At 36.8% G+C, this 26,032-nt stretch overlaps 1 protein-coding gene across 3 annotated transcripts in view; it reads right to left on the reverse strand.

The window, feature by feature from the left end:
- LOC150087235 (ras-specific guanine nucleotide-releasing factor RalGPS1-like) overlaps positions 1-26,032 on the reverse strand; it is a 419,169-nt gene that overhangs the window by 44,674 nt on the left and 348,463 nt on the right. For all 3 annotated transcript variants that reach the window (XM_090371091.1, XM_090371092.1, XM_090371090.1), the window contains 2 exons: positions 15,087-15,132; positions 14-113 (listed from right to left, as the gene is read on the reverse strand). In XM_090371091.1, the coding sequence (XP_090227217.1) occupies positions 14-113; positions 15,087-15,132 (146 nt within the window). The remainder of the gene's footprint in view (positions 1-13; positions 114-15,086; positions 15,133-26,032) is intronic.

Here is a 26,032-nt window from a genome sequence, read left to right on the forward strand (position 1 = left end):
AAGAAAAACATACTGCTGGTTTCCGCCCCTCTTTTAAAATAGTTTTTCTTCGAACACATCCTTGGTAGGTAGGAAGTAGATCTACATTTCCCACAATCAATTCTTGGGATTCACTGAGAAAGAAGGGAATAACTGTTTTATACATAGGTTATAAGTAAAATGTGTTAAATGAGTTTATAAATCAGGCAGAATACGAACAAAAATTAATATTTTCACGAACATCCCAATTTAACTTAATAAAACTGTAACTAACACATTATCATTTTCAAATTAAAATTTATAAGAACAATGAGGTCAATTTGTTTCACATTATAAATAATCAAATTAATTGAAGAGGCTTACCTCAATATTTTCTTATGAAACCTTTCAATTCTCATTCTTCCTATATTACTTAAATTAAAATTATAGAAATTACTTAAATGAATTTTTCAGCACTCAAAAGAAAACAGATGATCTAAAACATCCAGTATCGACAATTGAAGGTCCCAATCACAACATACAGAACTATAACAAATCATCCCAAATCGAAACAAGTGCAAAAAAAAAAAAACACTAGCATCATAAAATAAAATATACAGAACAAACAGAAGTATGAATAAAATATTATCCTTAATGCTGATGAAGCTTTTGACTGTAGTGTCGTGTTCACAGACAGTAAAGGCACATAATGTGCATGGTATTTAAAAGGAGAAGATATTAACTACTTCTCTGGTGCATGTGTATAAATGACCAGAAGTTATTTATATACATGAGAAAGAAGTGACAAACATTAATCAAGTTTTTGTGAAGTTTCGTTTCGAGGGTTTCTGCTATCAGTAACTTTGTATAATTACTGAGTACTGAATAGTGAATACTGAGGATTTTGGCTTCATTAAGATGAAAGGTGTATCCTTCGTGATCCCAATGATATGCTAATTCAGATGTTATGTTATAAAGTACAATGTGACAAGCCCCAATTTGAAGAATCATAATCCCTACATGAACTGTTATAGACAAGATCATTTGTTTGTAGTGAATTATGGTCAGAATGTTTGTTAAAAATAGCATGTAACTTTCTCATAGGTTTAAAAGCAATCCTGTATTCTGTGTTTATAAAAAGATTCTTTAATTGGACATACCACTGTTCTATGTATGGAAGAGAAATAAAATATTTTTTTTATAATATTGTTATTTGTAAGAGTATTATTTCGTAACTTTCAGTTTATTGCTTGGTCCCTTATTTTATTTATAATAAATAAAGAGTAGCAATGGTTTAAGAATCTATTTATTAATATTTGTATTTCATTACTTAAATCTAATTGAGAATTGGAATATTTGTATTCATTGAGAAACTGATTAAAAATCACAGATTTTTACATGTAAAGGGATGATAACTATCATAGTGTAAGAACATCCTAGTGTTGGTGGGTTTAGTGTATATTTTGAAATGAATTATCTGATCAACTTGTGTTAGCATTATATTTTAAAAAAAATTCACGATTTACTGGCATCTTCCTTTTCTAGTGAACTTTAATCTGAGATGAATGTTGTTTAAAATGTGTAGAATCTCTTGTTATGGTAAAATTATTTGCAATTCCCTCAACATGAATCGTTGAGGAGGCTTCCATCCTGCGGTAGGTTGATAATGATAATGCATATGATGTCATCAAGATATCTCCCATGATATGAAACGCGTGGAAACAATGCCGTTAAGCGTAGTTGTTCAATATTTGTCAGATAAATTTCAGCTATAAGTCCAATAAGGTTTAATCTCATCAGCAAACAGAATATCTGCTTATAAACTTTATTTTGAAAGAAAATATAATTAGCTTCAATTAAACATTTAATATATTCAAATATTGTTTTTGTCAGAAACTTGGTTCGATTTTTTAAACTATGGTTAGTGTTTAACATCTCTCATACGATATCTAAAGTGTATTTAAAATGTGCATTAATATATAATGAAGAAATATCAAGTGAAAAAAGCATATAATAATTATTATTATTATTATTTAATTGTACACTTTCAAATTATTAAATAAATGATCTGTGTTTTTTATACCAAAGAGAATTGATTGTTTAAATGGTTTTATGATATTATATAGATGTGATGCTAATGAAGCTAAAGACGAATTTTTATAGATGATGGGCTGTCCTTCTATGTAATTTGATTTGACCAAAGTGTGTAGGAATGTTGTGATGGGCTGTCCTTCTATGTAATTTGATTTGACCAAAGTGTGTAGGAATGTTGTAATTTCTGCCTTCAAATCTTTCAAATGAGCCATAGTAATAAAATCGTTCTTATGATATAAAGTTAAGGACTTATTGTATAGAGTCACCAGGTTTATAAATAAATTCGGTGTGATTTCTTTATAAGCAGTGCGGTCCGAAATTATATTGTTTAACTTACTGATATAATTTTGGATATTAAGTACAATAACCATATTACTTTTGTCTGCCAGCTGTATTATAATGTCGAGATTATTTTTGAGACTACATAGCTCAGAATTTTAACATTTACTCAGTACTGGAAGATGCAGTATTTTAGAATAATTTATGACTTGATTAATTTGTTGCACGACAATATTCCTTCTGTAATTTATGTTGAAGACTGTATTCAAAATAAACAATTAACTGTTTTTAAGGCAAGATGGGTGGAGGCAAATTATACTTTACGCTCTTCAACAATAGTATAATTTGGTCTTGAGTTAGAGTGTATGATGAAAGATTAATTACATGCGAGAAGTCAGAAATAGAATGTGTGTCGTGGGGATGATCGAAAGAAATCATACACCCCTCTCTGTATATTGAAATAATGTCCAATCGTTTCTTATTATGGCATAAGGGGGCATAAATTCAAATTAAGAAAAGACAGATGTAGAATAGATGTGCGGAAATTTGCCTTTAGCCAGCGGGTGGTTAATTGCTGGAACACACTTCCATCTGTCGTTGTGGAAGTTGACAGCTTGAATAAATTTAAGGAGGAACTGGACAGGCATTTGGAGGGAATGGTGTGATTTTTTTTTTTTTTTTTTGGCTGATGCTGCATAAGCTCATACATTTGCTTTCTTGCATCACATGCCACTACTACTACTACTACTACTATTTTTTTATTTGTGTGGCTAAAGCTTCAGTCTGTAAGTTTATAGATTTTAATAATGTCCAATCGTTTTAGTGTAAATATTTTTTAAGTTTATCTGAGAGATGTCTAACTTTAGGAAGGTATTGTAGTTTTTAGAATAGCAAGATTTCAGCACAAGTTTTACAATTTTACAAGATTGCGCCTTTGCTAATTGCTGACATCCTGAAATATTATTGTTTAAATTAACAACTGTGAACTTTGGAATAACATTACAAAGTTCTATTTGTTCTGTATATTTTATTTTATGATAAAAATATATATTTTTTGGAGTCATTTGGATTTGGGATGATTTATTATAGTTCCGAATGTCGCAGTTGGGACCTTCAATTGTTAATACCAGATGTTTTAGATTGTCTGTTTCCTTTTGAGTGCTGAAAAATTCATTTAAGTAATTTATATAATTTTACTTTTTTTTTTTTTTTTTATGTAAACCCCAAGCACGAGAGGTAATAGAACCTATAGTACTTAGTACCGTGCTTGGGTTGGAGGTTGAGAAGACAGAAGAAGATATCTGTTGACATTGGGCTTGAACTTCTGTAGACTGTAATTTTCAGGAAATACATACGAAGGAAGGTTGTTCCAGAAAATGGCAGTTGAATGAATAAACGAGGAAGATGAAAAGTTGTTCTGAGTTTGAAGTTGGACAGTAAATGGATGTTGGCTGGTGGTGGCACATGTTCGGACTGTTTTGAAAGAGAAAGCGGGAATTATAGAAGCCAATTCAAAAGAACAGTGCCCATGGAAAAAATCTGTAGAAGAGGCATGCAGCAGAAACAGTACATCTGTGAGACAGCGAGTGGAGAGACTCTGTTAGAGATGAATCATTAATTAACCTAACTGCCCTCTTCTGAATGGAATCAAGAAGCCTGAGAGAGGTTTTGGGGGCACCACCCCAGATGTGGGAACAATATTCCATGGTAGGGAGGATTTGAACAGATTTTGTACAGATTTTGAACAGCTGGTTGGAAGAAAGAAAAGTAATGCCGAGAGCGATAGAGAAAACCAAGTTTTTTAGATGCAGAGGAAGCAATATTTGTAATGTGCTAGTGCCAAAAGAGATTAGAAGTCAGGATAATCCCCAAAAGAGATATCATTTTGCCTAGAAATCGCAGTGTTACTAAAGATAAGCATAGGAACGAAAGAACCCTTTTTTGCGAGATATAAGACAAGACTGAGTTTCAGAAGAGTTGAAATTAACTAAGTTGTCTTTGCCCCACTGGAGAATTACCTGAAGATCGGCATTTAAGGAATTGATAGCAGATTTTCGAGAAGTTGAAGCTGATTGAGCAGGACAAGGTTTCTCAAAATGGAAAGTGGAATGCAATGTGCTATCATCAGCAAAACTATGGATAGGATTTCCAGTCAATGGAAGAAGGTCATTAATATACAAGAGGAAAGGAGTGGGGGAAAGAACTGAACCTTGGGGGACACCACCATTAGTGGAGAAGTTAGAAGACAGAGAGCCATCTACCATCACCCTCAGTGAGCGATCAGAGAGAAAACTGGATAACCAATTACTAAAAACATTTGGCAAACCATAAGACAGAAGCTTGTTTAGAAGACCTTTATGCCAAACACGATCAAAAGCCTTTGAGATGTCAAGAGCAACTACTTGTGTTTCACCAAACCTTTCCATTGAATTAGTCCATAAATGGGTAACATAAGCCAGAATATCACCAGTGGATCGACACTTACGGAAACCATACTGGCGATCGTTGATCAGACGGAAGGTTTCTAGGTAGTTAAAGAGTTGGCGGTTAATTGATTTCTCCGTTACTTTAGAAAGAGTAGAAGTAATTGCAATGGGACGATAATTGGATGGAAGGGATTTGTCACCCTTTTTAGGACCTGGCTGGATATGAGCAAATTTCCAAGCAGAAGGAAAAACACCTTTGGAATAAGAAAGTGAAAAAAGGCATCAAAGAATAGGAGTAAGCACAGGAGCACAGGTTTTGAGAACAAGTGGAGAAATACCATCCGGACCTTGAGCTTTCTTAGCATCAAGATTCGTCAAAATCCTTCTGACATCCTTTTGACGGAAGACCACAGGAGGCATTGAATGGAGCGGGTTGGGAATGGTGGGGGGTGTTTTACCAAGATTATTAATACATGAGTTGGAATAAAAATGGGATGCTAGCAGGTCAGCTTTATCCTTGGCTGAAGTGACAACAGAACCATCTGGTTTGGACAGAAGTGGGAGCAGAGATGGGCAAAGGTTGCGGCCAATAGCTTTGGCAAGAGACCAGAATGCTTGGCTACCATTAGGGCAAGAAGCAAGTTTTCTACTCTTAGCCTGTTCAAACTCTAGTTTGAACTGATTAATAACTGCTTTACAATTGTTGCGAGCTTTGGAGTAGGCAGAAAATGAAACTGGAGAATTAGAAACAAGCCAATTACGATATGCAACATTCTTCTCTTGAACAGCCTTAGCACATTTATTGGAAAACCAAGGTTTAGTTAAAGGACGAGATTTTAAAGTGGAGTGTGGGATAAAGAATTCCATTCCTGCAAGAATAATTTCAGTGACACAATCTGAGCAAACATTGACATCAGAAGTTTTGAAACAGTAATCCGATCAAGGAAAAGAAGAAAATGAGTCTAGCAGCTCATCCCATTTTGCATTCTTGTAATGCCAAACAACACGAGGTTGGGAATAGCCATGAGATAACGATCCTATTGGAGAAGCGACAATCACCAAGTTGTGATCTGAAGTGCTTAAAGGACCTCTCACTTCGACCAGGTACTTAGAAGGGTTGTTTATGAGAAAGAGATCAAGCGTATTGGCTGTATGATTAGGATTGTCCGGTATTCTTGTAGATAAATGAACAATCTGTGTAAGGTCATTAGTAATTGTAAAAGCCTCAGAATCTCGGCCAGCTGGGTCAGTGTGACTAGAAAACGGAAGCCAGCTGGAGTTGTGAACATTAAAATCACAAAGGAAAATTACCCCACTGTTAGGAAAGTTGGACTGGAGAAAGTAAAGTCAAAGAGTTCCAAGTGATTAGTGGAGTTGGGAGAACTGTAGAGACAACAGATGAAATTGACACAATGAGGTAGAGAAATTTTAAACCAGAGAAGATCGAAAAGACGAGATTCCAAATTACCAAGTCTCTGACAGAGAATATCGAAACGGACATATGCACAAGTACCACCTTTGAGGCGAAAGGAATCATACAGAGAATAATTTGGGCATCTGAGATGAGCAGTAGTTGAATCAACTGATAACTGAGATTCAGTCAGAAAAAGTACATGGGGGTTTCGCAGACTGCAAGTGGAAATGGACATCGTTAAGATTAGAATTGAGACCACGTATATTTGTGAAATGAATTAGGAAGTGCTTGGGAGGTTTAGATCTTTTTGCAGATAAGCTTGCTCTATTAGTTTGACAATTCATGGTGTATTCAATAGTAAGAAAAAGTGGATGGGACATGCTGTATGAAGTAATGAAATTTTTGGATATGGCGTATACATGGTAAGAATATATCCAAATCCTTGACATAACATGGCCTCAACAATGCTCCCCACATACACACTACTCGGACTCCCTCCAGTCACTATCTGGCAGAGTAGAGGTAGCAAGATTATACACTAGCTGATCTGGAAGCCTCCTAGAGAGTTAACAATAGGTTCGGTCCGGTGTAACTAGCGGCCTGCCTGCGAATACCGTTTTAGAGCTGTACCCTCGTAATGTAAAGAATATTGGATCTTGCCACGATGTTCATTGGATCTTGTCACGATGATAACCTCAAAAGTCATCAATCATACTGCATGATGGAAGAGATAGGGAAGGGCTGACCGGAACTTAGCTCTAGTGACTAAACATGGGTTCCACCACTTCAAGCCTCCAATAAGCAAAGTGGTGGTATTGCACCGGTTGATGAGAGTCAACTACCACCTAGTACTGCCTGGTAACATAAAGGGGCGGCTTCCTCCATGTGCTGTGGGCACCACACCTCGACCCCTGCTTATGTTGGTTCACACCTGGGTGGTCACCCACCATATACTTTTGCATGGAGGTTATACCCAGGATTACTAACAGTCCCACCATCGTGAAGGTGCAAGCAGAGGATTTGGCTGTCATAGACTGTCCAGACTTTGTCGAAATTGGGTCCACTTGACTTGAGTGTCACCCGAATATCAGTTCCATCAGCGTTTTAGACTCGCAGGTAGCAAGTACAGCTTGTCTGGCATATCTGAGAGAATGTCAGTGACAACCTCAAGTGACAACATTTAAGTAATATAGTGAGAATCAGAATTGAAGGGTTTCATAAGAAAATGCTGAGGTAAGCTTCCTCAATTAATTTGATTATCATTTTCAAAATGGTTGCAGCAACTATCTCTGCTGTCATACAAAGGCGAGATTTTCATAATGTTATTGGCAATTTAATTCTTCCCACTAAGGTATTTATTTAGGTATGTTATTTAGTTATTAGTGTTATTCAAGTTCACACATACTTTCTTAGAATAAGCTTGCATTTCTCTAATCATAAATTTGTGACTTGCAAAATTAATTAATATTAACAAAGATGGGGACAGACTTACTTTCAGCATATATGTGGCTGCAGAAACATTTTGCAAAAGTAAATAATAAAGGTATTTTACACTTAAATAAAGGCATTTTGTACTTAAAAGCTTAGTGTTCAAAATAAAAATAGAAAAATCCAGAAAATGGCAAACTTACTAACAGAAAAGAAAGTTATGTGAGATGATTATAAACTACCACAAGAGACCCAGAATAATAAAATAAATAATTTAAACATAGTGTATTAAGAATACATCACACAAACTTAAATCCCAGAGACCTCTGAGGCTTGTCACAGATATCCACCTGGATATGAATGGACTGGCTAAGGCTTGCCACCTGGAGGCCTAAAACGAACTGATATTCAGGTCCCAGTTGGTCAAATTTCAGTGAGAGTATGACCCTTCTGCACCTTCATGATGGTAGGACTGTTGGTAACTCTATGTATACCACCCATGTATAAGGCATGAAACATTGCATCTAGTATACTAAAGGTATACTAGATGCAGGTGTGAACTAACATGAGCAGAAGACAAGGTGTGACAACCACATCACATAGTGGAATGTTACCAATCTGTATCACTGGGCCATACTAGGTGGACGATGGCCATCATCCAGTGTAACCCATTTTTAGTCTCCAGAGCAGATCTCCAGCAACCCTCCTCTCTTCTATCATGCTCAATGAGTGATGTCTTTTGAGGTTTTCATGGACAGCACAGCAAGATCTAATACTCCTTACATTTAGAGGGTGCAGCTCTAAAATGGTGTTTGCAGCCCAGCCAGTAGAAGTCCATTGGACTGAACCTACTGGTAACTCTCTAGGAGCCATCCAGATCAATTATGGATCTGGGAGCTGGGTATATTCTAACTGTGTGTACATCATATCCAAAATTTATAATTAATTAATTGACTAATTAATAGTCAAGTTAATAGAAAAAATTATCTGCAAAAAGATCTACACCTTCCAAATATTACCTCATTCATTTCATAAATATATGACCTCATTTCCAATCTCAGTGATGCCCATTTCCACTTACAATCTGCAAAGCCCCACTTACTTTTTCTGACAGTTACGATTATTGGTTGCCTCAACCATTACTCATCTCAGATGCCATAACTATTCACTCTGTGATTCCTTGTCAGAGATTTCCTTATTTGGAATATTCTCTAGCTTAAAATCTCTCTCTCTCTCAAATTGATCTGTTGCCTCTATCATTCTCTCAACCTCACTAATTACTCAGAACTCCTTAATGCCCTTTCTTTGAAACTCTTCTCTCTCCAGTCTAACTTTCCTAACAGTGATGTAATTTTCTTTATCAATTATAATGCTCACAATTCCAGTTTGCTTCAGTTTTCTAGAACCAGCTTGACAAGAAACTACCAAGGCTTTTGCAGTTACTAATGACCTCACATAATTTGTTCATTTATCTACCAGAATACTAGATAATCTTAACCACACACCCAATACTGTTGATCCTTTTCTCATCAAAAACCTTACAAAGTACAAGTCAAAGGTCCTCTAGCACTTCAGATCACAACTTGGTGACAGACCAGACCAGACAGAGACCGAGACAGAGAGTGTTTCATGTTGTTTGGCATTACAGGAATGGGAAATTTATTTAATTAATAGATAATAGCTGCAAAGGCTCAATAACAATTAGTTAAGAAAAGGAGGAATTACCTCTATGATGCCTTGTAGAACACTTCAGTGCTGACTCTCAGTTGTTGAATCAACTATACAAATAGTTTACACACTCTTGTAGACCAAATCAATGATCCAATGCACCATGGAATTGGAGGCCCGCAGACCCCAAGCCAAACCCCAAAATACATCAAACCACCAACCCTAATCTTTGAGTGAGAGAATACAATGTCTGTATTTTAAAAACAATTTAAATGCTTTGAAACCAAATAAATAATGAATCCATACTTTTAACACTTTGAAAACAAATATAAAAACAAAAAAAACATTAAGAATCTTGTTACTTCCTGAAGCGGACGGGTTTTTTGACCAGGGTCATGATCACAGGAAAGACTTATTTGTTCATTTATTTGTCTAGAGGGTGTAGAATACATGTAAACTATTTGTATAGTTGATTTAACAATGGAGAGTATCAGCACTGAATGTTCTACAAGACATCATAGAGGTATTTCATCCTTTTCTTAACTAATTGATATATAACATAAAACATATTGAGGTAGAATGTATTGACGGACTTTCCTATGATCATGACCCTGGTATAAAAAGCTCCTTGTATCAATGACCTTAGTAAATCACCTCCAGTTATAACCAATACACTCAACTCAATACCTCTCATGGTCTTCTTACAGAAGTATGTCAGAAAAATTTTGAATAGTCCATGTCAGAAAGGCTCCAGACCTTGATGGCAATTCTCCACTTATGCTCAAAACCTGTGATCCTGTTCTGTGTTGCCTTTTCACACATTCTTATTCCACTGGTGTTTTTCCTTCTGTTTGGGAATTTGTTCTTATCCAGCCAGTTCCTACAAAGGGTAATAAATCGCTCCCTTCCTATTATCACCCAACTACACTTACCTCCACTGTTTCTAAAGTAATGGAGAAATTCATTATCCATCAACCCTTAAGCTATCTCAAAACCTAATCTATTCAATTATTGTCAATATGGATTCCATCGGTTTCGATCCACTGGCGAGTTATTGGCTAATGCTACTCGTCTTTGGACAAATTTGATGTTCAAATTTGTAAAAAAAAAATAATAATAAAATAGTAAAAAAATAATAATAAAATAGTAAAAAAAAAATAATAAAAAAAAAAATAATAAAAAAAATTTTTTTTTTTACTTGCAGTGTCATTTTCCTTCTAACTAGTACTCTATACAAATCTCAAATCTGCCCTACTTTGGAATATTGTTTTTACATCTGAAGTAGTGCCCCCAAAACCACTCTCAAGATTCTAGACACCATTCAAAAGAGGGTAGTCAGATTAATTAATGACCCATATCTTGTAAAGTCTCTCCACTCTCTGTCTCATAGGTATTAAGTTTCTGAAGATACTTCCATGGACACCATTCTGAATTGCATCTGTAATTTGCCCAGTCTCTTCCAAATCAGCCAGTCCAAACACATGACAAAAGTAGTCATCATCCATTCACTATTCAACTCTAAACTCCCAGAGGCAACTTTTCCTCTAACATGTCTTTTCCTTTTCCTCAATTATCCTTTCCGAAAACTACAACCTACAGAAATTCAAGTTGGTTGGTTGGTTGGTTTAATGGCACATCAGCAACAGAGACTATAATGCACCAACAACAGTAAATTAATAACAAACAATAATAAAATCAGCAAAAAAAATTCAAGTCTAATGTCAACAAATATCATCTGTCTTTAACCCATACACGATACTAAGTATTATAGGTTCTAACAATTTTCATGTTTGGGGTTTCATTAAAAAAACAAAACAATTACTTACAGTCAGTCCCTGATTTCTGATGGTCCAATTTACAACACTCCATTCTTATGATATTAACTAATTAATGATGCATTCTGGAGTTAAGCTGCTACTTCACACTTATGACACAAACAGCTAGCCAAGCCAATATATAAAATGGTTTCTTGTCTCAAATATTAATTATTTATTTAATGAAACAAATAACGAACATGCATGCATAATTCAGATTTGTTCAGCTATAAGGTTAACAAGTCATAGGGCAGATGATAAAACTGGTTACACGATTACTTTTTTTTTAAGTGGCAATTCTTGACTTTCGAGAGATTTAGTTTATGTTACAGCAGAAGTGTGTGATCACAAAAGATGCATATTACAGTGGATTCCGGTTATATGGGCCACTGGTTAATCGGGGCAGCCGTTTATTTGGGGCAAATCTTAAAAAACAGAATCCAATCGAGAAAATAGCCAGGGTTTACTTTGCTTAATTGGGACAACATGCCATTTAATCGGGGCAGGAGACTGCAGCACTTGAGATTACCCTACGATTGTCTCTGACCGTTCAGTCGGATTTCTGGAGGTCACAATCATAAAACAATTAGCAGTCACCTGTTCATTGGGCTTTTCTGTTAGTGCAATCTATCATAAATGGATAGTAAACTCGATCTTACTGAATTTGCGATAATACCGACAGCTGGAATTCTGTGGGTTATTATGGTGAAATGTGTTTACACTTCAATGGAATCTTCAATCATATAAAAAAATTAATTTTCAGAATCTTCTCTTCATTCCTATTTTTAAAGCTTCATAACTTGTTACTCCAATCTCACTTGCGCATATGTTAACTTGCAATTTGTGTGCCGTGTTCTTTGTTACTGATTGCTTATCTTTTTACTGTTTTAAATTTTAACATCCACCCACAAATGTCAGTGAACAGAAATGCAACTAGTTAGTATGTACATATTAATTATTCTGATTATCATGTATATTCTTCCGATTTTCACATATCATTTAATTTTTTAATTGGTAAGGTAATAAAGGGTAAATTTGTGCTTAATATATTTTTACTTTTATAGCCCATGGATAACATTCCTCCTATTTTCGCTAATTAGAATCGCTGTTTAATAAAATTAAAATTCAATTCACAAACATGTTCACAATGACCAGCGCTTACTACACATCGTATAGTGAACGGTACTTTACTATGGTGAGTCCGTCGTAACACGATTTGATTGTACAGTGAACCAATTGTATTTTTACCTGTTTTTACGTGAAACTTTGGATAATTGGGCAGCCGCTTAATTGGGCCAAAATGCATTAGTCCCGATGTGTCCCAAATAACCGGAATCGACTGTATTTTCACTATTTCTTTTAATGCATTTGCCCCTAAAAAATGGCTAATAAGAGAAGTCATGTGCTAGAGATGTTTCTGGCTCTAAAAACACAAAATAATAGTAAATGGATACAAATACTGTTGTAATTAACTGCTCTGAGAAAAGCGAGACACCTGCAAACAAAAGTCAGGCCTTTGTTTGTAGGTATCTGTATGTGATGGTGAAAATAAGGATTACGTTAAAGGTAAGAATTAAGGATTACGTTAATGGCTCTGCAATGCAGGCAACTACAATGCAATTAAATCCAATGCAAGCAACTACAATAACCAAAAAGTGACTGGGGCTTATTGCTGATGTTAAATCTTTATGTGCATCTTAAACAAGGGCAGGGAGCAGATGTAGCAAACGCTTCCGAGATCCCATTGCAATATTTGATATTCAGGCCCCAATATTAAATTTATCAGTTCAATATGAGAATGTCAGGAATGTTTGAGGTGGGGAAGATAGTACATTGCATCCATTTGTTGCATGTACACTATACCTATGATGTGGGAAGTCCTAATGTCATAAATACTTTTATTTGTTTGGTAATTTCTTACAACTTTCTACTTTTCAATGTCGTCTTCCAAGTCATTATTACATCCCTATTAATAATAAAAGATTAGCCTAGTCTTTAATAAATTAAATTTATTTTTGTCTGACTTGAAAATCTGCATTACAGGTCATTTTATAAGAATAAATTATCTGGTAACTGGGACAGGAATGTAAATAAAATTTTGTATGCTACTCTTATGGGAAAGATGTGGTTTTTAGGAACTAGTTATGTGATTAGTACAAGGACTGCCTATATATTTGTCTTGTACATAAGAAATTATTAATTAAGTAAATGGCTTTATTAAATTTACTTCAATTGTTAAAACAGCGGAAATATATTGTTAATGTACAGGCTGAAAACAGCCTGTACATTAACAATATATTTCCTGTATATTAAAAATATATAAAATCAAAACCAGGTTTAAAACCTCACAAACTTAAAAAAAAAACCCCAAGCAATTTACAATTCACTGAACTGACAATCTAGTGGAATTTGCCACCATGATCAGTTACCAAAGTAAAATTTACAGATATTAAGCTATTTATTGCAACCCCGAAATTGGGAGGATATCAACTGATAGCAAACTTCCAAAAACAGGGAGAATATAAAGATTGTATAATATTTCACTTTATAATTAAGTAAATTTTCTGTTTATACTCTGAATTTATTCTATTAAAATTATGAAGCATAATGACTCTTTATTGACATTATAATTCTAAGTACTTTATGAAAATCCATTAAGCCTGTATAATTCAAATTATACAGGCTTAATACAATTTATTAGATGAAAAAGAATTGGATCTAATTTCTATAAATGCATGGATTCTTTATTGCAAATTCCAAAATTTTTTGAAGAAAATTTATTTTCAAAATGGCTGAAGAGCTTACAGAAAACTTTCGTAGTGCAAATTAAATAAACGGTTATTCCATCAACGTAGCAGAAATTGCAGCCAGGAACCACTTAAAAATTACATGAGCGTCAAGGAAAAACACAAACCCAGTGATATTTGTAACAAATGTCAAAGATTTGTATGTGGAAAATATACTGCCACTCATGCTGTTGCTTGTATAAATTGCTGCCTAAATTAATTTTACTTCTTTCTGTAATATTTCATAAAATTCAATTTTGCATTTAATTAGAAATAAAGGTTGTGATTTATGAGCACATAGGTTTCTAAAAAGTAGTTCATGAATCAGGAGTGATTTTTCCCATAGAATGTAATCTATGGGAAAGAATCAATGAATCAAATGGCATAGCAAACGGATGTGTTCCAAAAAAAAAAAAAAAAATCCATTCCATCCCAAAAATGCATTTTTTTTTTAATGATTTATGTAAGATGCAATAAGATTTATGCAATTTATATGAAAGATGTGTTCTAATAAGAATATTTAAAACATTTTAGCACTAAGATTTTAAAATAGTAATAATATTTTTTAATATTTTTATTACAGTATACAAGATGTGGACTGCATGGAATCATGAGTTAGTGAAGTATACAGGTAAACAAAAGAATGTTTTTGCTTACAAAAACATTGCACCACTACAATTTAGCACAATGCTTTTGCAGTTGTATAATGTAAATATAAATAAGCAATTGCAGAAGTAACTTTTCTAGCTCATGTTTACAACTGGTTAACACCCAGCCCTCTTATAAAAGTTAAATTGCAATGTGACTAACCTAACCTAACCTAAAGGAAACTCTTTACACCTTATGCAGGTGCAATTAAATAACCCAAAAAAAAAAAAAAGCTGCATATTTATCACTGGAAACATGAATCTAAATTTAGACTATCAAAATCTCTTCCATTTGCCCTAACCTTACGCATATAAACTTAAGGAAATGTTTCATTTAAATGACCCTAGCAAAAATGTCTTTTTTTTTTTTCCCCCTCTCTTTTTAAAAAGTTTACATGCATTTCTGGAATTAAAAAAGTAATAAATATAAGTGGAACAGTTTTGCTTTTTATATCTTATAAAATGCCTTTATAGAAATAGAAAACTTTGTTGCAAGATTTTATTACTAAAATTAGCAAATGCATTGTCATCATAAGCTAGGGGAGGGTGGAGGTTATTCATATTATCCTTACCTTATTCTCAGGGGTGACAAAATACTTTTCCAATGGTCATCTGAATCTGAAAAAAATATATATAAATATACATTCTGAAATGAATCAGACAGATATAAACTGCAAAAACTTTCATAACAAAACATCAATATTTCATCTGATAATGAATTTTATTATAAGATGAAAAATTTTCACAGAATCACCATGAACTGTGACTGCTGCATACATATTACTCTTAATTTAAATATTTCCAAGACATTACACAATAGTATTATTTGGGGCACAGCTAGTGGGATAGGAGTGATAATCCTGATAAACAAGAGTTACTGAGCATACACCTCTGTCTCACCATATATCTGCTTCTAATTTTTTTTTTTGACCTTTCTGAACTATTTAGCTGTGGCTCACCCCGTCCGAGGGAATGAAGGATTTTGCTTTCCTATAACTCTTAGCATGTGCCACACACACACAAACTCCCTGAATAATTTGAAATTGCCTGTTTGGGACAGGAATGATGAACCTGGTAAATTTCAGTTTTATTTGGTTGGTGCCTTTTTCTGCTCCTTTATTTTCAATATCTTTCCACTTCGCGCACGTGCGTGTGTGTGTGTGATGTTTCTAACTCCCAGCAATGAGAACACCTCCAGTGGTGTTCTAAAATAATTTGTCATATAGAGGGTTACTGTTTAGTGAACATTTGGAAGGATTTATTTTTTACTCTTATATGTGTCAGTTTTACTGAATAGTTTTACCTTAATGAAATAGCATTCACATTAGTAGAGGCATATGATGCATGAAAGCAAGCTTATATAGAATAGGCAAAAAAAAGAACTTTTGCATTCCACCCAACCATTCACTCCAAATGTTTGTCTAGCTCTGCCTTGACTTTATTTAAGCTGTCAACTTCTATAATGACAGACTGACATTTCTTCCAGCAATCAACCATCTGCTGGCTAAAGGCAAATTTCCACACATCTATTCAACAACTGTCTTTCTTCAATTTGAATTTATGTCCCCTCAGGCGACTATTCTGGGCAAGAGGAAGAATCCCATTATATTGAGCTTGCTAAAACCATTCAAGACCTTATACATCTCAATCATATCACCTCGCAGGTGCCTAGTCTCCAGACGCTGCAATTTGCAGAACTTTAGCCTTTCTTGGTAACAGCAACACTTTGTTCCACTAACCAATCTTGTTTCCCATCTATGAACTTGTTCCATCAACTCTACAATCGTCTTAAAATGAGGCCTCCAGACCTCTAAACAGTACTCAAAGTGTGGCTTGACCATTGCCTTATATAAGGGGATAAAGATCTCCTTATCCCTGCTAGAAAAATTCCTGTATATCATTGACAAGGTACCATGAGCTACTCTTGCTGACTGTCTGCACTGCTCAGACAACTTCATATCTGACTGCACAATTATCCCCAGGCCATTTTCATTATCTACCACCCTGAGTGTAGTACCACCCAGTTGGTTACTCTGCAGTTACTGCTACCCATATGCAGTACTTCACATTTGTCAATGTTAAACTTCAGGTGCCACATCTCAGCCCAACTACTCAACTTTTCTCGATCCTGTTCCAGTAGTGTACTATCATTACTGTCATTAACAACCCTGCAAACCTTCGTATTGTCTGACTTAGCCATTAACATTGATATACCTTGATACATTAACATTGATAACCTTGTCAATATCACTGATAAATACAGAAAACAACAATGGGCCAACACCGAACCCTGCAGGCACTAATAACATTAGTCCACGAAGAGCGCCGTCTGCTGATTACCACTCTCTGCCTTCTTCCGCTCAACCACCCTTTTATCCATTGCAGCAGCTTACCCTTAATACCTAGTGCTCCAATTTGTGCTTTAGTCTTCCATACACAATAGTGTCAAAAGCTTTCCTGAAATCCAAGTATATGATATCAGAATTATTTTTTTGCATCTAGTTCCTTTGTAACCACATCATAGTATCCAATGAAATTTGTCAGACAAGACTTTCCCTTAACAAACCCATGCTGTGTCTGAACTATAACTGCAGTCTTGTATAGATTAGCATTAGCAGAGGCAAACAATGCAACTAAGAAAGCTTATGCAGCATCAGCAAAAAAAAAAAAAAAAAAAACCCTCCCATTTCATCCATCCATTCGTTCCAAATGCCTGTCCAGCTCAGCCTTAAATTTATTTAGGCTATATATAAACTTCCATAACAAAAGACGGAAGTCTGTTCCGCCAATCAACCACCCGCTGGCTAAAAGCGAACTTCCGCACATGTATTCTACAACTGTCTTTCTTCAATTTGAATCTATGCACCCTCAGGTTCTTAATCTGAGCAAGAGGAAGAATCCCATCAGCATTCAGCTTGTTCAACCCATTCAAGGACTTATACACCTCAATCAAATCACCTCACAGGTGCCTAATCTCTATGCACTGCAATTTGCTGAATTTAAGCCTTTCTTGGTAAGAGCACACTTTGTTCCCCTCACCAATCTTGTTGCCCTCCTTTGTACTCGTTCTAGCAACTCTACATCCTTCCTGAAAATGAGGCCTCTAGACCTGTACACAGTACTCTAGGTGTGCTGCTCAATAGAAGCAGTGCAAGAATCACTTTTGCCTCTGCCTGCGGCCACTGTTAACCTGTTAGTCTGTGTATCCCTTCCCCAAGCTAGCAGTTTTCCAAATCACCTAACATTGCCTTGATAGCATCAGCAAATATTCTTGCACCCTTTCTATTTAAGTGTGCCCCATCTCTGTAAAAGCAGTCTTTCCTGTCAACAAGCACAGACCAGGATGAAAAAAATTCTACCCCTTGAGCCTTGCACAATCTCTCCAGGGCCGAATGGATCGACAAGGCTCTCATCATACTTCCTCCTATCATGTCTGGGCAGAATTGCAGACAACTTCACATTCAACCCTATTTCATGACTTTTTTCAACATTGACCTGTACTTGTTGAGTAAATCTTCACATCTCTTACTCTTAATGTCTTTAGTTCCGTGTATAACAATATCACCTTTTGTGCCCTTAAAAGATAACATCTGCTCTACGTCATCAACTTTTGCCCCTGGCAGACATACCCTGGTCCTGTTCCACCCATCCGTCTTGAATAGAATATTCCCAGTCTCCCTGACAACAGAGTCACCAACAATAACTAGTTCCTTTGGGACCAGCAGATGATCCTGCATTGCTTCTTTAACCAGTGACTCCATTTTTTCCCCCTAGAACAGACAGGTCTGTAATTACTTGTGTCACACTTAGATCTCCCTTTGGGAATTGGAGACACATTTGCTCATCTCAGACAGACCATGGGTCAGACACAGATATGAAGTTTTCTGAGCAGTGCAGACAGTCTGCAAGAGCAGCACGTGGTGTCTTGTCAATGCTATACAGGAATTTTTCTAGCAAGGATAAGGAGGTTATTATCCCCTTGTATAAGGCAATGGTCAGGCAACACCTTGAGTACTGTATACAGGTCTAGAGGCCTAATTTTAGTAAGGATGTAGAGCTGTTTGAACAAGTACAGAGAACGGCAATGAGATTGTTGAATGGAACAAAGGGCTCCTCTTACAAATAAAAACTTAAGTTCTGCAAATTGCAGTGTCAGGAGACAAGACACCTGCTAGGTGATCTGATTTAGTTGCATAACACCATGAATGATTTGAGCAACTCAATGCTGATGGGATTCTTCCTCTTGCCTAGATTAGTTGCCTGAGGAGACATAATTCAAATTGAGGAAAGACAGTAGAAAAATGTGTGGAAATTTTCCTTTAGTGAGCAGGTGGTTGATTGCTGGAACAAACTTTCATCTATCATTGTAGAAGTTGACAGCTTAAATAAATTCAAGGAAGAACTAGACAAACATTTGGAGTTAATGGATGAGTGAAATGGGAAGGGGCTTTTTTTCTTTTTTTTTTTTTTTTTCTTTTTTTGGCTGATGCTATATAAGCTTGATTTCTTGCATTGTATGCCTCTACTAATGCTAATCTCCAGTCCACTTCCCTGAGTCCAAGGAAGCTTTCATAATCACAGCTAAGGGTTTGCTTACTTCCTCTTCCACCTCCTTTAATATAGCTAGACAGATCCCATCCACCACAGGTGCCTTTTTATGTTTAAAAATTTCTTCAATAATTTCCTCTCCAACACACACAAGGTTACTTCCTTGAATGCTACCCATATAGAATTTGCTGTTGGTAACATCATCAGTTGTTTTTTTTTTTTTTTTTATGAGAACTCCAAACACGAGAGGTATTAGAACCTATAGTACTTAGTACCGTGCTTGGGTTGGAGGTTGAGAAGACGAAAGAAGATATTTGTTGACATTGGACTTGAACTTCTGCAGATTGTAATTTTCAGGAAATACGTATGAAGGAAGTTTGTTCCAGAAAACGGCAGTTGAATGAATAAATGAGGAAGACGAAAAGTTCGTTCTGTGAGTTTGAAGTTGGACAGTAAATGGATGTTGGCTGGTGGCGGCACATGTTCAGACTGTTTTGAAAGAGAGAGCGGGAATTATAGAAGCCAATTCAGAAGAACAGTGCCCATGGAAGTATCTGTAGAAGAGGCATGCAGCAGAAACAGTACGTCTATGAGAGAGAGTGGAGAGACTCTGTTAGAGATGAATCATTAATTAACCTAACTGCCCTCTTCTGAATGGAATCAAGAAGCCTGAGAGAGGTTTTGGGGGCACCACCCCAGATATGAGAACAATATTCCATGGCAGGATGGATTTGCGATTTATACAGAGCGAGCAGCTGTTTCGAAGAAAAGTAACACCGAGAGCGAAAGAGAAAACCAAGTTTTTTAGATGCAGAGGAAGCAATATTTGTAATGTGCTTGTGCCTAGAGAAATTAGAAGTAAGGGTAATCCCCAAAAGAGATATATCGTTTTGCCTAGAAATCGGAGTGTCACTAAAGATAAGCATGGGAGCAGAAGAATCCTTTTTGCGAGATATAAGACAAGACTGAGTTTTAGAAGGGTTGAAATCAACTAAGTTGTCTTTGCCCCACTGGAGAATTACCTTAAGATCGGCATTTAAGGAATTGGTAGCAGATTTTCGAGAAGTTGAAGCTGATTGAGCAGGACAAGGTTTCTCAAAATGGAAAGTTTGTTTGTTTGTTATTTGGTTTTTAGGAGCATTAGAAACTAAGGCCATATTGCTCCGGGGATATGCGGTGGTCATTCCCTGACCTTTCCACATCCTCCGTATTTGGTGGTGACGGGCTCGAACCCCGGTCTAATCAAGAAGCGTGTGCTACGCACTGCTGCTCCTTCCCACCTGGCTACGGAGACGCCTCAAAATGGAAAGTGGAATGCAATGTGTTATCATTGGCAAAACTATGGATAGGATTTCCAGTCAATGGAAGAAGGTCATTAATATAAAAGAGGAAAAAGAGTGGGTGAAAGAACTGAACCTTGGGGGACAGTGGCATTAGTTTGGTTTGGTTTTTTTTTTTTTTTTTTTTTTTAGGAGCATTAGCAACTAAGGCCATATTGCTCCGGAATATGTGGTGATCATTCCCGACATTTCCGCATCCTCCATATTTGGTGGTGACGGGCTCGAACCCCAGTCTAATCAAGAAGCGTGTGGTACGCACTGCTGCTCCTTCCCACCTGCCTACGGAGGCGCCCCGCCGGCATTAGTGGAGAAGTTAGAAGACAAGAGAGCCATCTACCATCACCCTCAGTGAGCGATCAGAAAGAAAACTGGATAACCAATTACTAAAAACATTTGGCAAACCATAAGACAGAAGCTTGTTTAGAAGACCTTTATGCCAAACACGATCAAAAGCCTTTGAGATGTCAAGAGCAACTACTTGTGTTTCACCAAACCTTTCCATTGAATTAGTCCATAAATGGGTAACATAAGCCAGAATATCACCAGTGGATCGACACTGACGGAAACCATACTGGCGATCATTGATCAGACGGAAGGTTTCTAGGTAGTTAAAGAGTTGGTGGTTAATTGATTTCTCCATTACTTTAGAAAGAGTAGAAGTAATTGCAATGGGACGATAATTGGATGGAAGGGATTTGTCACCCTTTTTAGGACCTGGCTGGATATGAGCAAATTTCCAAGCAGAAGGAAAAACACCTTTGGAATAAGAAAGTGAAAAAAGGCATCAAAGAATAGGAGTAAGTTCATTAGCACAGGTTTTGAGAACAAGTGGAGAAATACCATCAGGACCTGGAGCTTTCTTATCATCAAGATTCATCAAAATCCTTCTGATATCCTTTTGACGGAAGACCACAGGAGGCACTGAATGGAGCATGTTGGGAATGGTGGGAAGTGTTTTACCAAGATCATTAATACATGAGCTGGAAGAAAAATGAGATGCTAGCAGGTCAGCTTTATCCTTGGCTGAAGTGACAACAGAACCATCTGGTTTGGACAGAGGTGGGAGCAGAGATGGGCAAAAGTTGCGGCCAATAGCTTTGGCAAGAGTCCAGAATGCTCGGCTACAATTAGGGCAAGAAACAAGTTTTCTACCCTCAGTCTGTTCAAACTCTAGTTTGGAATGATTAATAACTGCTTTACAATTGTTGTGAGCTTTGGTGTAGGCAGAAAATGAAACTGAAGAATTAGAAACAAGCCAATTACGATATGCAACATTCTTCTCTTGAACAGCCTTAGCACATTTATTGGAAAACCAAGGTTTAGATAAAGGAAGAGATTTTAAAGTGGAATGTGGGATAAACGATTCCATTCCTGCAAGAATAATTTCACTGACACGATTTGAGCAAACGTTGACATCAGAAGTTTTGAAACAGTAATCCGACCAAGGAAAAGAAGAAAAGAAGTCTCGCAAGTCATCCCATTTTGCATTCTTGTAATGCCAAACAACACGAGGTTGGGAATAGCCATGAGATAGAGGTTCCATTGGAGAAGAGACAATCACCAAGTTGTGATCTGAAGTGCCTAAAGGACCTCTCACTTCATCCGTATACTTAGAAGGGTTGTTGGTGAGAAAAAGATAAGCGTATTGGCTGTATGATTAGAATTGTCCGGTATTCTTGTAGGTAAATTAACAATCTGTGCTAGGTCTTTAGTTTTTAATTGCAAAAGCCTCAGCATCTCGACCTGCTGGGTCGGTGTGACTTAAAAACGGAAGCCAGCTGGAGTTGTGAACATTAAAATCACCAAGGAAAATTACCTCACTGTTAGGAAAGTTGGACTTGAGAAAGTCAAGTTTCAAAGAGAGGAAGTCAAAGAGCTCCAAGTGATTAGTGGAGTTGGGAGAACGGTAGAGACAACAGATGAATTTGACACAGTGAGGTAGAGAGATTTTAAGCCAGAAAAGATCAAAGAGAGGAGATTCCAAATTGCCAAGTCTCTGACAGGGAATATCAGAATGGACATATGCACAAGTACGACCTTTGAGGCGAAAGGAATCATACAGCGAGTAATTTGGGCATCTGAGATGAGCAGTAGTTGAATCAACCGATTACTGAGATTCTGTCAGAAAAAGTACATGGGATTTGACAGACTGCAAGTGGAAATGGACATCGTTGAGATTAGAATTGAGACCACATATATTTTTGAAATGAATTAGGAAGTGCTTGGGAGGTTTAGATCTTTTCGCAGATAAGCTTGCTCTATTAGTTTGACAATTCATGGTGTATTCAATAGTAAGAAAAAGTGGATGGGACATGCTGTATGAAGTAATGAAATTTTTGGATATGGCATACATGTGGTAAGAATATACCCAGATCCTTGACATAACGTGGCCTCGACAATGCTCTCCGCATAAACACTACTCAGACTCCCTCCAGTCACTATCTGGCAGAGTAGAGGTAGCAAGATTATACACTAGCTGATCTGGAAGCCTCCCAGAGAGTTACCAATAGGTTTGGTTCCGGGTGTACTAACTAGCGGCCGGCCTGTGAACACCGTTTTAGAGCTGTACCCTCAAAATGTAAGGAATATTGGATCTCGCCACGATGTTCATCATAACCTCAAAAGTCATCAATCATACTGCATGATGGAAGTGATAGGGAAGGGTTGACCGGAACTTAGCTCTAGAGACTAAACATGGGTTCCACCACTTCAAGCCTCCAATAAGCAAAGTGGTGGTATTTCACCGGTTGATGAGTAGTTGGTTCCACAGTATAGAATTTAAAAACTGTTTGAGACTACCATAGCCACCTTTACGAAACAAAAACCCTTCCTTTTACTCCCAATAGTAGTTACATCTTTAAGTAAATCCCACATCAGCACACTGTGATTGTCACCAACCTAGTGGTTCATTTATCTGCAGATTCTTAATGCATGAAGAATCACTGCTGATAATCAGATCAAGAGTATTAGTTGCCTCTCAAACATGTTGCTCTAGAAAACAATCACCCATTAAATCCACAAACTCCTTGCTAGTGTGCGAGTGGAAGTTAAAATCCCCCATTATAAGAAAATCTGATTTACTGGCCCACTATTTCTGGGTAAAGTTGTTCATTGTACTCATCAGAGCCATTAAGCCTGTAACACACTCCTACTCTCCCCTTTAATATAACTAGACAGATCCCATCCACCACAGGTGCCTTTCTTATGTTTAACTTCTGCCTTTGATGGCCTGTAACACACTCCTACTCTCAACTTTGCTTTCCCAGTGCTTATGTCACACCAAACTGACTCAACATTGCAGTGTCCACCCATGTCAACTGGATGCACTCCCTTAGATTTTATATGTTTCTTAACTAACAGCATGGCCACTCTTCCCTTTCTATTCTGCCTATCCCTTCTGTACACATTGTACTACTTCCCAAATTCCAATTGTGCTATATGTGACACACGTCTCTGATATTCCAACAATATCTGCCTTTGATGTCTCGACCAGCACGTCAAATTCATCAAATTTATCTACTAGCATTAATTTTAGCATGTATAATATTAGCAATGGCCACATGGTGCAAGAAAGCCTATGGCATATGCTGCACCACCCAAAATAATAATAAGAAGAAAATTAAAAAAATAAAGAAATAATTAATAAGAGAAAAATAAATAGACAAACTATGCATTCCCTCCTCCCGTAGGTAGTTATCCAGCTGACCTTTGAATTTCCTCAAACCATCTGCCTCCACCACCCATTTGGCAACTTATTCCAGTAATTTGTAACTTTCTGGTTAAAATAAAACTTCCTGCAATCTGGTCTAAACATCCCTCCCCTCCGTAACTTGAAATTATGGCCCCTAGTTCTAGAATCATTTATAACTGAAAATTTCATCCTCATTAATTTTACTTAGGCCTCTCAGAGCCTTAAACACCTCAATCAAGTCTCCTCTAAGGTGCCTAGTTTCCAAGTTCTGCAACCCACATATTGGAAGTCTTTCCTCATATGAACACCCTTTTCCAATCTAACCAGGCGAGTTCTGTCTTTGGACCCTTTCAAGAAGCATAATACATTGCTGTACTGCATTGGTGTACATGCAAGTATACATGCACCTGTTCTTACTCTTAGTTATCCTAACACAGCCCATGTATTTACTTGTTACATGATAACTCCCACTCCCAGCAGTCCTGGAAATCCCCAGCATCTTGCTTTCCAGACATGCTCATTTCAATAGAAGCAGTGCAAGAATCACTTTCACCTCAGCCTACGGCTACTGTTAATCTATTAGTCTGTGAATGACCCAAGCTAGCAATTTTCCGACTCACCTAACACTGCCTCGATAACATTAGCAAATATTATTGCACCCTTTCTATTTAATTGTATCCCATCCCTGTAGAAGCAGTCTCTCCTGTTAACAAAGCACAGAGCAGGCTGAGAAAAATTCTACCCCATATACCTTGCAAAATCTCTCCACGACCGAATTGATTGACAAGGCTCTCATCATATACTTCCTCCTATCACTGTCTGGGCAAAATTTCAGACACTTTCAAATTTAACCCTAACTTGGTTTTTTTCAACACTGACCTGTACTTGTTAAGTAATTCTGCCAGTCAGTTTCCTACTCTTAATTTCGTTAGTGCCAACGTGTACAACAATATCACCCTTTGTGCCCATAAAAGATGATATCTTCTCTGCAATGTCATCAACCTTTGCCTCTGGCAGACAGCCTGGTCCTGTTCCACCTATCCTTCTTGCACAATATATTCTCCGTTTCCCTGACAATAGATTCACAAATAACAACTAGTTCCTGTGGGACTAGCGCATTCTGCCTTGGGGATTGCAGCTGTGTTGCCTGATGTTCAAGTGAAAGCTCTGGCATTGATGTGGGCGGCTGAAAGTTTGATGGGCTCTCAATTTAAATCCTTTGAGAGCATTCACCCTATTCTTCAGCTCTCATATAGGACATAAGAACACCGAATTGGCACCTGATTTCCTCACACTCCTTACATCGGGCACACACAAAAGATATTCCTCCTGGGCAATATCATGTCCCATTCCTGAATGATCCACAAACATCAAACAAGCAGTACATTTCAAATGGCTGTGATTCAGAGCACTCCCCCCCCCAAACCCCGAGTTCTCTCGAGGCAGAGCACTCCCACTAGCTTGAGTCTTTTGCTTTGCTGCTCTGAGGCATGATTTCGATTCAATTTCAATTAAAATTTCAAATTCAATACAATTAAAAATATAACACTAAACTTGTATCCCAATGCAGTTATCACACACACACACACACACACACACACACACACACACACACACACACACACACACACACACACACACACACACACACACACACACACACACACACACACACACAAATTAGAATAAGAATTAAAAATAAAAATAATGCCAGCAGCATGGCAAGGCAAGAGTGAAAATAGCCAAAATTAAACATAATGATAAACCAACAGAGAGGGAAAAGAGGGGTAACAAGAGTAAAAATATTGCAGCAGAAACTCTCTACGATAATTTAGAACATCTAAATGTAAGGATAATAAAATAATAATTCATTGAATTTCGAAAGCCAATTAAATAGAAATTTTAATGGCACCCCCCCTCTGACTTTGTTTTATTTTAT

This window comes from Mastigoproctus giganteus, chromosome 4, assembly GCF_048544385.1.
Source record: "Mastigoproctus giganteus isolate SK-2022 chromosome 4, ASM4854438v1, whole genome shotgun sequence".
NCBI lineage: Eukaryota > Metazoa > Arthropoda > Arachnida > Uropygi > Thelyphonidae > Mastigoproctus > Mastigoproctus giganteus.